The 12120-nt window shown below is 42.3% G+C and overlaps 1 protein-coding gene across 1 annotated transcript in view; it reads right to left on the reverse strand.

Moving 5' to 3' along the window:
* Nucleotides 1–53: 53 nt before the first annotated feature.
* The window catches only part of unc13d (unc-13 homolog D (C. elegans)), a 23717-nt gene continuing 11650 nt past the window's right edge, over nt 54–12120 (reverse strand). The window contains exons 16-34 of the mRNA XM_079492799.1: nt 11999–12114; nt 11683–11773; nt 10795–10851; nt 10591–10688; nt 10430–10481; nt 10184–10314; nt 9832–9952; nt 8401–8553; nt 7894–7989; nt 6885–7091; nt 6057–6131; nt 5356–5435; nt 3792–3906; nt 3557–3628; nt 3010–3093; nt 2664–2784; nt 2407–2530; nt 1673–1896; nt 54–1490 (exon numbers count right to left, since the gene is read on the reverse strand). Of these exons, the coding sequence (XP_079348925.1) occupies nt 1381–1490; nt 1673–1896; nt 2407–2530; nt 2664–2784; nt 3010–3093; nt 3557–3628; nt 3792–3906; nt 5356–5435; nt 6057–6131; nt 6885–7091; nt 7894–7989; nt 8401–8553; nt 9832–9952; nt 10184–10314; nt 10430–10481; nt 10591–10688; nt 10795–10851; nt 11683–11773; nt 11999–12114 (2127 nt within the window). The 3' untranslated portion in view covers nt 54–1380. The remainder of the gene's footprint in view (nt 1491–1672; nt 1897–2406; nt 2531–2663; nt 2785–3009; nt 3094–3556; nt 3629–3791; nt 3907–5355; nt 5436–6056; nt 6132–6884; nt 7092–7893; nt 7990–8400; nt 8554–9831; nt 9953–10183; nt 10315–10429; nt 10482–10590; nt 10689–10794; nt 10852–11682; nt 11774–11998; nt 12115–12120) is intronic.

Below are 12120 nucleotides of genomic sequence, written 5' to 3' on the forward strand. Positions count from 1 at the left end.
TGTGTATGCCTTGATCCCGCCTCTAGCTGCCGCTGATTGGTTAGGGTGGTCCCTCCCTGGCACAAAACATTTTCAGATGGCCAAATAAATACACATTGATATTTAGATGACCTTGACCTGAAAACATTTGAGAACCACCACCTAAGCAAAGCGACTGCAGCTGTTATTAGTGAATAATGGGGTTGTTAGAATTAGTTGTGCCAAAGTGAAAGCATCGACAATAATGTGTTGACTACTGTCTGGGTCTCCTCGCACATGGCTCAGTCTGGAGATAATTAGTTGCAGCTGCATTGCTCGTTACCGTAGCCTTCAATTTTTTTTTACCCGTACAGGGAAACAAACAAGATCAGCCTAGGATTTCATAAACCTTTAATATTATCTCATGTCGAATACATTTTAGGGATTTTCATGAGTTCTTGCCCCCGAATGAAAGGCAACTTCATCCAGACAGCCATGTCACAATGCTTGTGATACCAGCCTGCTGGTAGTGCATGTAAAGACTTCTGGTCCTTTTTTCATTCTCTTATTTTTCATAGGTTTCTCTAGCAAAGCAAAGATACAAATCAGTGGTTACTGTTTGATGATGATGATGATGATATATTTAAAATTTAGGAAGACTTTTTTAAATTGACAACAGATGGGCTCTGTTAAGGGACTCTCAGGTTTTGTCTGTAATATTCCTCTTGTCGACTGGAACAGGGGAGCATGTTAACACAATCAAGACAATTGTACTCTGTCAATGTGTGTAGTCTTTAAAATTACATATACAGTATTTTTTCATTAGCAGTTTAACGCTTTTTTTATGTTAACTCAAAAATACAAGTCTCTTTGTCAAAACCAGCCTATTTGTATTTTATAAATCAAATGTATTACGGTTTTCTCTGCCATATCTTTTATTTTTATTTTGACATTTCATTGTGTCAAATGTAGTCTAATGTACTATACATAGTTCAGTGATGGCATACTTTCCTCTTGCACTGATTAGACGAGGTATCGGGAACCATATGGGTATAATGCCTGATTTTATTTATGCTCGCTTTCTTGCTCTACAAGCGCTGCGATCTACATTCTACAAGATCCACGATCTATAAGCTTACAGATCTGATATTTTCGATGCGCAACCAAGTATAAATCAGGCTTAAGGATATATGTATCTGTGCGTGTTGGGGGTTGATTGCAGATGAGAGTTCATGATCACTGTGATGGTCTCTTGTACCCATGTTTGTCATACAAGTCCACACGACCCGCACAACACAACATCCAAGTGTTAATTTTGTGTGGCTTTTTCATATAGATCATTAAAACAAATTGTATATTTTTGAACGAAGCGTGCGTGACGTGTGTATGTGTGTGTGTGTGTGTATGTATGTATGTCTTGAACTATAGTTGAACGCCTTCCTTGGACTGTTTCTCTCTCAATCTGCGCTTCTTCACAAAGGCTTGTCCTTCCTTGTCGTCTTTCCTGGACTCCAGCAACTTCAAGCTGTCATCTGGAAAAAAAATATTAATTGAGATACACAATTAATGGATTTCCATATGACTTAATTAATTCATTCATTCAAAAATATGAATTAACCACTTTAAGTTCTGTTCAGCATTTCAACACTCCAGTGCCTTCCTTCTACCTTAATGTAGACTTGGTCATTCGACTGTGTCACCAAGTATGGCATACCATTGTGCTTGGGATGCATCAGGGGAAGGCGCATCTGAGCAGGGGTGGCGTCTGGCTGGGAGGTCTGTCCGTCGGCCTCATCGCCTCCTCCGCCGACTCCCGGCACGGCCTTCAGGGCCAGGAACGCTTCACCCTCAAAGTCATCGGAGCTCAGCATGTCATGATCCAGAACCGTCACCACCAGGCATGCCCCCAGAGCCCGGCACTGCTCCAGTGATACCAGGCTGTTATACAGCGAGGAATGGAAAGGGAGAACAAATGCATTATGTGGACAGAGAAATGGGGAATTGGTTGGCCGGTGCTGCCTTTGTGCATTCGCAGTAATGTCAGTATGGCCCTGTTCCCTGTCGAACCAACAACATGAATGAATGTAAATGAGACTCCGAGGTGAGGGTGAAGAAAACGTAAGTTGAAGGGGGTGTAATGTAAGTGATGTTTATGGTAATCACATCAGTTACAGGGATGTCAGACCCCTCACAGCACTGTGACAGGGATGTCAGGCCCCTCACAGCACTGTGACAGGGATGTCAGACCCCTCACAGCACTGTGACAGGGATGTCAGACCCTGTCACAGGGTCAAGAGTAAGACATACTGAACAAACATTCTTTAGTAGTGATTTAACTTCTTTCTTTACAAAAAACATATCGCTTACATCCCCTTTAAGAAGAGGATGACAAAAACCATTGGAGAAGACCGTTGGGAATCTGGCCTGAGACGAACGGCAACAACATACAATTCAAAGGCCTCTTCAAACAGGGGGTTGAGGTCGCAGGACTTGATCTGGGTACGGCGAGGCTCCACCTCGAAGAAGACATGCCGAGGCTCCAGACACAACTGCACGAATGGATCGCTGGAACCTGCACGAGAATGTACCATCAAAGTGTTGGATGCAATGGCAAATAGACAGTGTATGTACAATAGTACAGTACAGTACAGTATGTGTCCAGACTGTCCACCAATTACAGTAGCTTGGCTTCAGTGTGCTCTCACCATTGGAGTCGAGTGGTAGGAGGTTGGCTGCGTTCAAAACCTCAACACGCAGTCTGTGGTCTGATCTTCTGTAGGATGTAAGGAGCGTGACGGCACCGTACTTCTCTCCATTGTACACTTTCTACAGCACACGTGCATAGAGCATGGAAAGATAAGGCTTTAACCACTTTCAACCCACTTTTCGTGCCGAGATCGATCGATAACCTCATAAGCTTGTAGATCTGCTGTTTTTGCAGGGTGATACCATTGTACAATGCTAAAATCTAAGTGCTTAAGAATGAGCAAAAAACGCATCTGACGGTCCACAGTAGGGTTGATTCTTCTCGAATGGCATTATGGACCTCACCTGGTCCCATACTTTCTTCTCTAGGAATCTCTCGGTGAGCTGCTGACTGCTGAGACCGTTGTGTGTCAACTGAACTTTCAGACTCTGCATGGGAAAGAAAGAAAACAGACACTGAAACCTTCTGCTTTGGTTTAATAGTGCAGGGGTTCTCAACCTTTTTGGCCAGGGACCCCCGAAAATGCTTTGGCAACGTCTCGGGACCCCCGCCCCGCCCCCTCCCGACCCCCAATATAAATTGACTGCTACAATAAACTTAACCTATTTTGGGCGGGAACCCCTTTTGGTGTTTTAAGCATTGTTATAATTTAGCTATTGAAAAATAGCAGATCTACAAGCTCATAGCGCGCCACCGAGTGGCGCGCTACGAGCTTGTAGGTCTGCTATTTTTGAAAAATCGTGAAAATATTTTTTTTTTCTTTTTTTTTGAAAATAATTTGGGGACCCCCTAAAATAATTTGGCGACCCCCCGAGGGGTCGCGACCCACGGGTTGAGAACCCCTGTAATAGTGGACACTGTAGATGGGCAACTCATAGCTACGCTACGTACCTTGTAGTCTTCGGTGTGGAGGTCTTCCAGTGGAAGGCCGATTCCCTCTGCGTGAAAGCATTGCTCGAGGCACTGAAATACAATACATTCAATCAAATGAAGGGTGTGTGATATCTATGAAACACATATAGTAAAGGTTTTAACTCAGTAATTCCCAAGGGCAGCATAGTGCACTGTTACTGATCTGTAGTCTTAGTCTATAGTCTTAGATAAACTGCTAGGGTTGTGGACCGACCTCAAGAGTATACTGCAATCTCTGACAGACCACCATGAGCCCCTCTTGGTGTGGATGCTGAGTCATCATTTGGTAGATGGTCTTCACTGAGTTCATCCATAGAGGGGTCAGCAAACTTGATGCGGGAACAAAATACAATTATTACAAAGCAATATTCAGACTGCATGCCACCAGCAGATGTGACTTATACTGTATGCCTTGCACTCCTCTTTCCTTTAACTTGAATGATTTTATAGTAGGTTTTGATGAAGTATACTAGTATCTTTGAAGCATTACATTGTTGACTTTGACCTGTCATTGCGAACGCAGTGATTGCGAACGCAGTGATTGCGAACGCAGTGAGCATTTACTATGAGACCCAGCAGATCATGTCTGTCTGTCTGTGTGTCACGCTGTAACACCACCCGCCCACCACCAGAGGGCGCAGCTGTATCACACACAAAAACACACACACACATGCACGCACACACACACACACACACACACACACACGCACGCACACACGCACACACACACACAAAACTTAACTTAAAAAAAACTTAACTAAAAAAAAAACTTAACTTAAAAAAAAAACTTAAAGGAAAAACGCACGCACGCACACACACAAAACTTAACTTCAAAAAAACTTAACTTAAAAAAACACTTAACTTAAAAAAAAAACTTAACTTTAAAAAAAAACTTAAAAAGGAAAAACTTAAAAAAAAACTTAACTTAAAAAAAACCTTAAAAAGGAAAAACTTAAAAAAAACTTAAACACAAAAAAAAGAGAACTAAAAAAAAACCTTAAAAAATTACGTAATTTATTCTAATTGTTGTTTTTGCAATTTACGAGCTGCGTTCGCTTCCCGCGTTCGCGCGTCTTACTTGTTTGTTGACTAGGGTTCCTGATTTTGCACTCTGGATAAGAGCATGTCACTGCATGTGGCTAAATTAAGTAAAGTTTGAATTGTAAATTGTAATTTTGAGGCAAGAGAGACTGACAGCAGAGTGGCTTTAGTGGAGTTAAGGGGCAACAAACAAACTTGGATAACATACGAGGTTATGAGGCCAAAGAGAATTTGAAAGGAAATAAATCACACCCGTGTGAAGTGAGGGGCGCTCTTATCATTATACATCATCATAAATCATCTCATGAACAACTGAATTTATAGCCGATTTGCTCGTCTACATATGACGTAAATCTTCCCTTCATTGTCAATGGCATTTAATGTTTGTGTTGCCACAAATTTACGTCATATTAGGTGGACATTTTACCTGATTTCTCCGTTCATTGTCAATGGCAAATATGAGACTTGCGTGGACGAAAGCTGTAGGAGGGCCTAGCGCCCCTCAAAAAGAAAGCATGTGGATCTTGGGATCCACATGTGAAAGACGTGGCTTCAAATTTGTGATCTCAATATTGATCTCATTCATGTGGCCAGCCTGTGATACCAGTTATCTATGTCATGATGTCAGTTAGACATTTCTATGACATACTGTAATGACTCCAAATTTGGGCAAGCTAGGTCTCAGCTTGATGATCATATCCCAGTTTACTTCAGTTGCAAGGAGGTGCCATACATACCTGTTGAAGTTCTCCTGCACCAGGTTTTCATTCATATAATGCAGCTCTCTCTCCAGGTACTTCATCAGAGGACCAACGGCCTGAAGCAGAAAAGAAACCATGTAAAAGTAGATAGAATGGGAAGGTGTGTCCCAGCTTGTTTGGGCAACATAGGTGTGTATGGAAATGAAAGATGTAGACTGGGTATACTTCAGTGTTGATTTCGGTGACTATTACTAAGACGAAAAATGTTCGTCGACTATCCTTTTTCACTGACGAAAACTAAATGGAAACTACATGAAAACTAAGCTACGATGACTAAAAGTAGATGACTAAATATATTGACAATTTCGTCAACAAATAAAAACTAGACTAAAATGTTAGGAAGGGACTAGTGGACAAAATATCCAGCAGATCCACGAGCTCACAACGAGTCGCGCTGCGATGCGTTGTGGGCTTGTAGATAGGCTATTTTCAGCAAGTGTAAAAATCAGCCATTTACGACACCATCAAGGTCCGCCAAAATACATTTTAGTCGACTAAATCAACTGTAGATTTAGTCGACTAAAATCTTATGACATTTAGTCGACTAAAACTAGACTAACACTAAAACATTTCAGATGACTAAAATGTGACTAAAACTAAATGTAAAGTTTTATTCCAAAGACTATGACTAAACTCAAATCTAAATTTGCTGCCAAAAGCAACACTGGTATACTTACATCCTCAATGGACTTGGAGGGCAGCCTCCGCTTCGTGCCCATGCTTCTTATATGATTATCAATATCTGTGTTCAGCTGTGGAGGGAGACAAATGGATAAAACTAGGGCCACGACAGTCAATCGAACTAATCAATTTGATCGTTTATAAAATATAACCGATAATAAAATATAACCAGTAATACAATAAAACAATCAATTCATGATCAATCCCTATTTTGGGAATGTTGTTAAAGACATAGCTGTCTATAGGAGTTTTTGCACCACTCAAAAATTGCTGACGTACAAAAGCTCACAGTGTTGAGTTGTGAGGTTAACTGTAACTGTACTACAGAAGCATGAATTTAACTGATGATTTTTTTACATTCTCTGATATGACACTAGCATTATGTGCAACAAAGTATAAAATTACCCTTTTGGTGTTTTAAGCATTATGTTATGCTTTAGCTGTTGGACCATAGCAGATCTACAAGCTCATAGCATGCCCATGCCGTGGGCGGCTCATGCCGCGCTATGAACTTGTAGGTCTGCTATTTTTGAAAAATCGTGAAAATGTGGCGCAAATCTTTGAATATTATTTCAGAGCGAGCGTTTTTTAACTCAAATCTTTGTTTCTGGAGGGTCCCTGGAACAACATATTTTCAGATGGGGGTCGGCGGCCAATTAGGTATATATTTGGGGGTCCTTGAAATGAAAATGTTTGAGAACCACTGACATAACAGAGGTTTTTCAGAAAACTCAGGATTTAGAAGGCATTTGTAGAATCTTTTCTCAGGTCTAAATGGGTTAATGTGGGTTCATGTATACAGATAACATCTGGTCATCAGCCACCTGTTTCCCCAGGGTGTTCAGAGCAGAGCGTATCTCTCGTCTGAGGAGCGTCTGCAACTGCTCCAGCTGCGACGGCAGCGTGTTGTGGAACTGGCTCTCTGCGATCACCGTGCGCGTGCGCTCCTGAAGCCCCGCCCAGTTCAGCTGGGTGTGAAGACGGTCCACGAATGACCGCAAATACTCGAGGTCATTTACCACCACGCACAGCTGCAGACAGAGACAGATTAGATAGATCAGTCGCCCGGGGGCAGCACAGCAGTTAGATTCTAACTCTAACTGTTAGGGGCGACTCACACGGTCGCAACAGATTGATGTATGCTTGTTGTATACAAAGGGTGTGATACATCTTGCCCCAATGCATTTCCAATGGGAGTCACATGGTTTGACACAACATTTGTGTTGTATGAGGGTGAGGGGGGCAGTCGAAACACAGCCGAAAGCCATACAACAGCTTGTAGTCCAAAATGTTGTATCAACCATGTGACTTCCATTGGAAATGCATTGGGCGGCCATGACACTTACAACATTCATACAACAAGCATGCATCAATGTTGTATGCTAGATCGAAAGGTGTGAGTGAGGCCTTAGAGTAACAGAGCTACAGGTACTGTACAGGAGGAAGGATTTACAGTACGTCATATACAGCAAAACAGAACAACAGTATACAATAGTATGCTTTTCCAGCACTATGCAGGAAAACAACAACACAAGGTTACAGTGTCTCACCGTATCTTGTCCTAAAACAAATAAAGTGACCATTACAGTCTGCCTAAAAATGCCTAAAAATAAATAAAGTGTCTATTATAGTCAGTACAAGGCCAATCAGAAAAGAAAGAAACAATTGGGGGTACATTTGGTGGTTTACTTACTCCTTTCGGAAGCACAGTATTTTGCTTGATTGATTGAAGTATTTATTAACAGTTTGCAGAATGGGTATACATTTCACATGAAAGCACAACTCAATAAGTGTTTGGATGCGGAACAGGTTGGCATCTATGCGTCTGCTCACCATGTTGATGGCACTGCCGTGGTCCGAGTTCCTAGACAGTTTCCTGACCCTCTCCTTCAGCATATGGCAGTAGGTTGCCATGATCTTGCACACATCCTGAAAAGACGAGACACGTGAAAAATGTCACAGTGAACATGCCCATTACAGAGTGGGTCATATGCAGTACAGCAGTGGCTCCCAAACCTTTCAGCCCGCGACCCAAAAGAGAAATTAGACATTCGCCTGGGACCAAAAGTAGTGAAAATAAAAACATTGTTTTTCTAATTTATGGAATTTGTTAAGACTTAATACTTAAGACTTTTTTTTTTTAAATGTTTTGAAATGATAATAATTAAAAACAAAATGTAGGACCCATAAAAATGTGTCCGCGACCCACATGTGGGAAACAGTACAGTACAGTACAGTACAGTACAGTACAGTACAGTACAGTACAGTACAGTACAGTACAGTACAGTACAGTACAGTACAGTACAGTACAGTACAGTACAGTACAGTACAGTACAGTACCTCGGTTAGCTTGACCATTAGCATGAAGGCTTCTTCGGGGTCAGGCCAGGCTAGCTGCTCCCACATCTTGCAGATAGGCTGTATGCACGCCACCAGGTCTACCGCTGACGAGCTGTGTTTGATGGGCACTGGCCCGGACTGCAGGGGTTGCAGCTGGATTGGACATGAATAGTAAAACATTGTGATTAGGATTCATTTATGGATGGGGTTAAAAGTTAATAGGGATAAAAAATAAAAAAAAACAAGTAGGCCTACCTAGAGGCCTTTTACAGTTGGACAGTTTTGTGTCTGTTTTTCATGTCTTTCCCGCATTAGATCAATAGGATAAAAGTGGAACTTTTAAACCAGGGTTCTCAAAGTGGGGTCCCCCTGGGGTCCTTGAGGTGGTTCCAGGGGGTCCCCAGCTAAAGTATTGATAGTTAGCAATCAAATGGACTCCATGGCCAAACGCATACCAAACTACTAGAGGTGCTCCGATCAGGTTCGTGTTGTTGCACTCGAACATCTTGTCGTACTGTCCGCTCACGTCGTAGTAGCCCAGGCAGGTGTCGTGGTTGCTGGTGGCCGGCGGCGGGACCTGCGGGGTCTTCTGCGGGACGGCCGTGGGCACCACCGCCGTGGTGTTTTTCTCTGATACCGATACCATATTTCCAAAATGATTATGTCAAAACCCACATCAAAACTATTACCGTGTGTGTGGGATGGAAGGAGAGAATGTTTAGGCCTGTCCCAAAGATGCAACACGATATTATACTACAGCGTATATATCTGATTGACTTTTATACCACTTAAATGGTATAAAAGATCGGTTTCTTCAGATCAGGTAAATTGCAGATCACAGATAGTCATTTACAGTGAAAATCGGCCGATCACCGATCGGTGGCCCATCGATCGGAAACCACTGTTTCAAATGTAGTTGTGTTCAACGTAGGTTCAGGAGAAGAGAACACGCTCTGCTTATCACGACCACTCCCCATTCTCAATCACCCGTATCCACTGCACCTGCCTCCACTCACCACAGCCAATCCTTGCTGCAATCATTCATCACAGTATAAATACACCTGTGATCTCTCGGCCAGCTTGTTTGTTCTGCTTCACAACAGACCAAACATGGGTCGTGACTGAGTACTGCTCTTGTAGATCGGCTATTTCTGCCACTCCTCGATTCTCGCTCTTCCTTCTGTCTCTATTTCTCTAGGAATCCAAGGGGGCAGTGACGGTCCAGAGACTCCCCGAGTAGAGCAACGATGGCCGTCAGCTCCCGAGACTTCGCCCCCACCCTGAGTCTCGTCCTAACCTTGGGTTCCTCATCCCATTCCACATTCAATCTCATTTTGTTTCAATAAACTGCTAAACGTAATTGGTCGTAATGTGGTCTCTTACTAGTGAAACAAACAATATGCTGTATACATCACAAAGAGTGCACCTTACCTGGTCTACCAGTACAGCTTTTTCCACCCTGTCCTTGGTCGTGCTGAAGGCCTTGTTCAACCAATAGGGAAGAGCCTCTCTGAACCCTTCATGAAAGTTTGTTAGCTCCATTAACTTATTCCTGAAACAATTAAAAAATAGAATTTCTGCCCACATAATGTCTCCACTGTGGCGCTGTTGTAACGTGAACCAAGTGTTTGTAAAGCTTTTGCAAGTGTTAAGACATATTTATTTCAGCATCTAAACGTTTCATCTTTTGCGGGTCTTCTGTAGATCTTGTGAGGTCTTGTCCCAAATGCTGTTAGAATGTGCTGCGATGTGAACATGATTGCGTGACTTAAAGGTTTCTAACCTCTTCTGTAAGAAGGCCTTGTCTTTGTGTATGACCTGCAGAAGCTGGTAAAGGGGGGAGAGACTGTTGGCTAGACCCTGGTCCATATGTCCCTCCAGCATGGTCAAAGTGTCCCTGACCTCCGCAGCTAACTGCAGAGGAACAGAAGACAGGAGGAGGGCAGAGAGAGAGAGAGAAGCAACTTAAATAGAAAGATCATGCTGGCAATATGAGAACCAAGATGATTAATTAGCTTTTGGCACTTACTAAAGACTCCAGCTTCTGATAGACGATAGTGAACAAGTCCATTTGAACAGTGCTGTGAAGACAAGACATATGACGTTGCCATATCTATGCATGAGCATGAACAACAACATTATGCTAGTGAATACCAGTCTCCTATGTGACTTCTCTCCAGCATACTGTACCTAACAAATATTTTATTCCACACATCCTTGCTGTGTTGGATGTCTTGTTGCACCTCCTCAGTCAACTTGACTAGGGCTTTGACAGTCTCTGACAGGTCCTGGACATAATATGGATATGACACAGAAAATGAACAATGACAAATGAATGAAAAGCAGAAATAAACCAAGGAAAAACCAAGTGAGAAGCACCTCCAGACCATTTACCTTAGTCATGGGCTGATGCAAACCCTTCTTGATGGTGAACCACTCCTGTGTCCCTTCCTTAGGAAGAAATGAAAAAACTTGACCCCTAGTAATAAGAAGGTTCACTGACCACTTAAACCCATATACTTAGTCAACCAAGGTATCCCCAGGGGTCTATACTAGATGGATAGCTTGCATTCGCTGAATGTTCTCCCCCAGAATAGGGATGTTAGGGTTCAAGTGCTTAAAACTGAACAGCATATGCCCATAACAATAAATAACGATGCAACAATAGAGCGTCACAGTCCCGCCCCTGACGAGGGCCCAGGAAATAATTCACCGTTCATTTTCCCCATAGACCTTTCAAAAATGATTTATTTAAAGACGTTTACGCCGCGGACAAAGCCAACTCTTGTTGTGACAAATCATGACAATGTTTTGGGCAGATCAAATAATTAGAAAGAAGAAGGCAGGGTACACTTTTTGTTTTGTTTTTCTTCTTACTAATTATTTGATCGGCCCAAAACATCGTGTTTATTGTCATGATTTGTCACAACAAGAGTTGGCTTTGTAAACGTCTTTAAATAAATACTTTTTGAAACGGGAAAATGAATCGGGAATTATTTCCTGGGCCCTCGTCGTTCTGAAAGGGGCGGGACTGCGACGCTCTATAGAGGGTATGCTCGTGACATCATCATCAAACCCGGAAGTTACAGTATGCGGGAACGTCTACTGAGTGGCAAAAAACTACTTTCTGGCCTTGACAGCCCACACATCCAAACAGAAAAGTTGTATTTGATTGCATTAAACAATGTTAAACGACATTAAACTGACTTTGACACTCGATTTGCCATTCACTTCATGCATGTGCATACCCTCTATTTAAGTCATATAGAGTGAGTTACTAACCTGCACAGCATCAGTGACCTCATTCTGGAGTTCAAATTGGGCTGGGTTCAGTTTCTGAAAGGCCTGGGTCTTACAAATCTGCATCAGAATTCTGGGGGAAAAGTGCATTTGACCATTGTATTTGTTTGTTACTCCCATATCCTGAACATTATGGGTTGATCCTAGAATAGATGAATGTAGAACAAAGTGACAAAAACAATGACATATGTACCTGAGCAATGTCTGTAGTTTAAGAGTATACTGTACCTGAGCAATGTCTGTAGTTTAAGAGTATACTGTACCTGAGCAATGTCTGTAGTTTAAGAGTATACTGTACCTGAGCAATGTCTGTAGTTTAAGAGTAGCGCTCTGAGGGAAGATATCTCTGTATTTGGACACCAGGTGTAGTGCGTAATGCAGGAAGTCATGTAAAGAGTCCCCAAGTTCCTTTTTCTATAT

This window comes from Electrona antarctica (genome assembly GCF_951216825.1).
Source record: "Electrona antarctica genome assembly, chromosome: 22".
Taxonomy (NCBI): domain Eukaryota; kingdom Metazoa; phylum Chordata; class Actinopteri; order Myctophiformes; family Myctophidae; genus Electrona; species Electrona antarctica.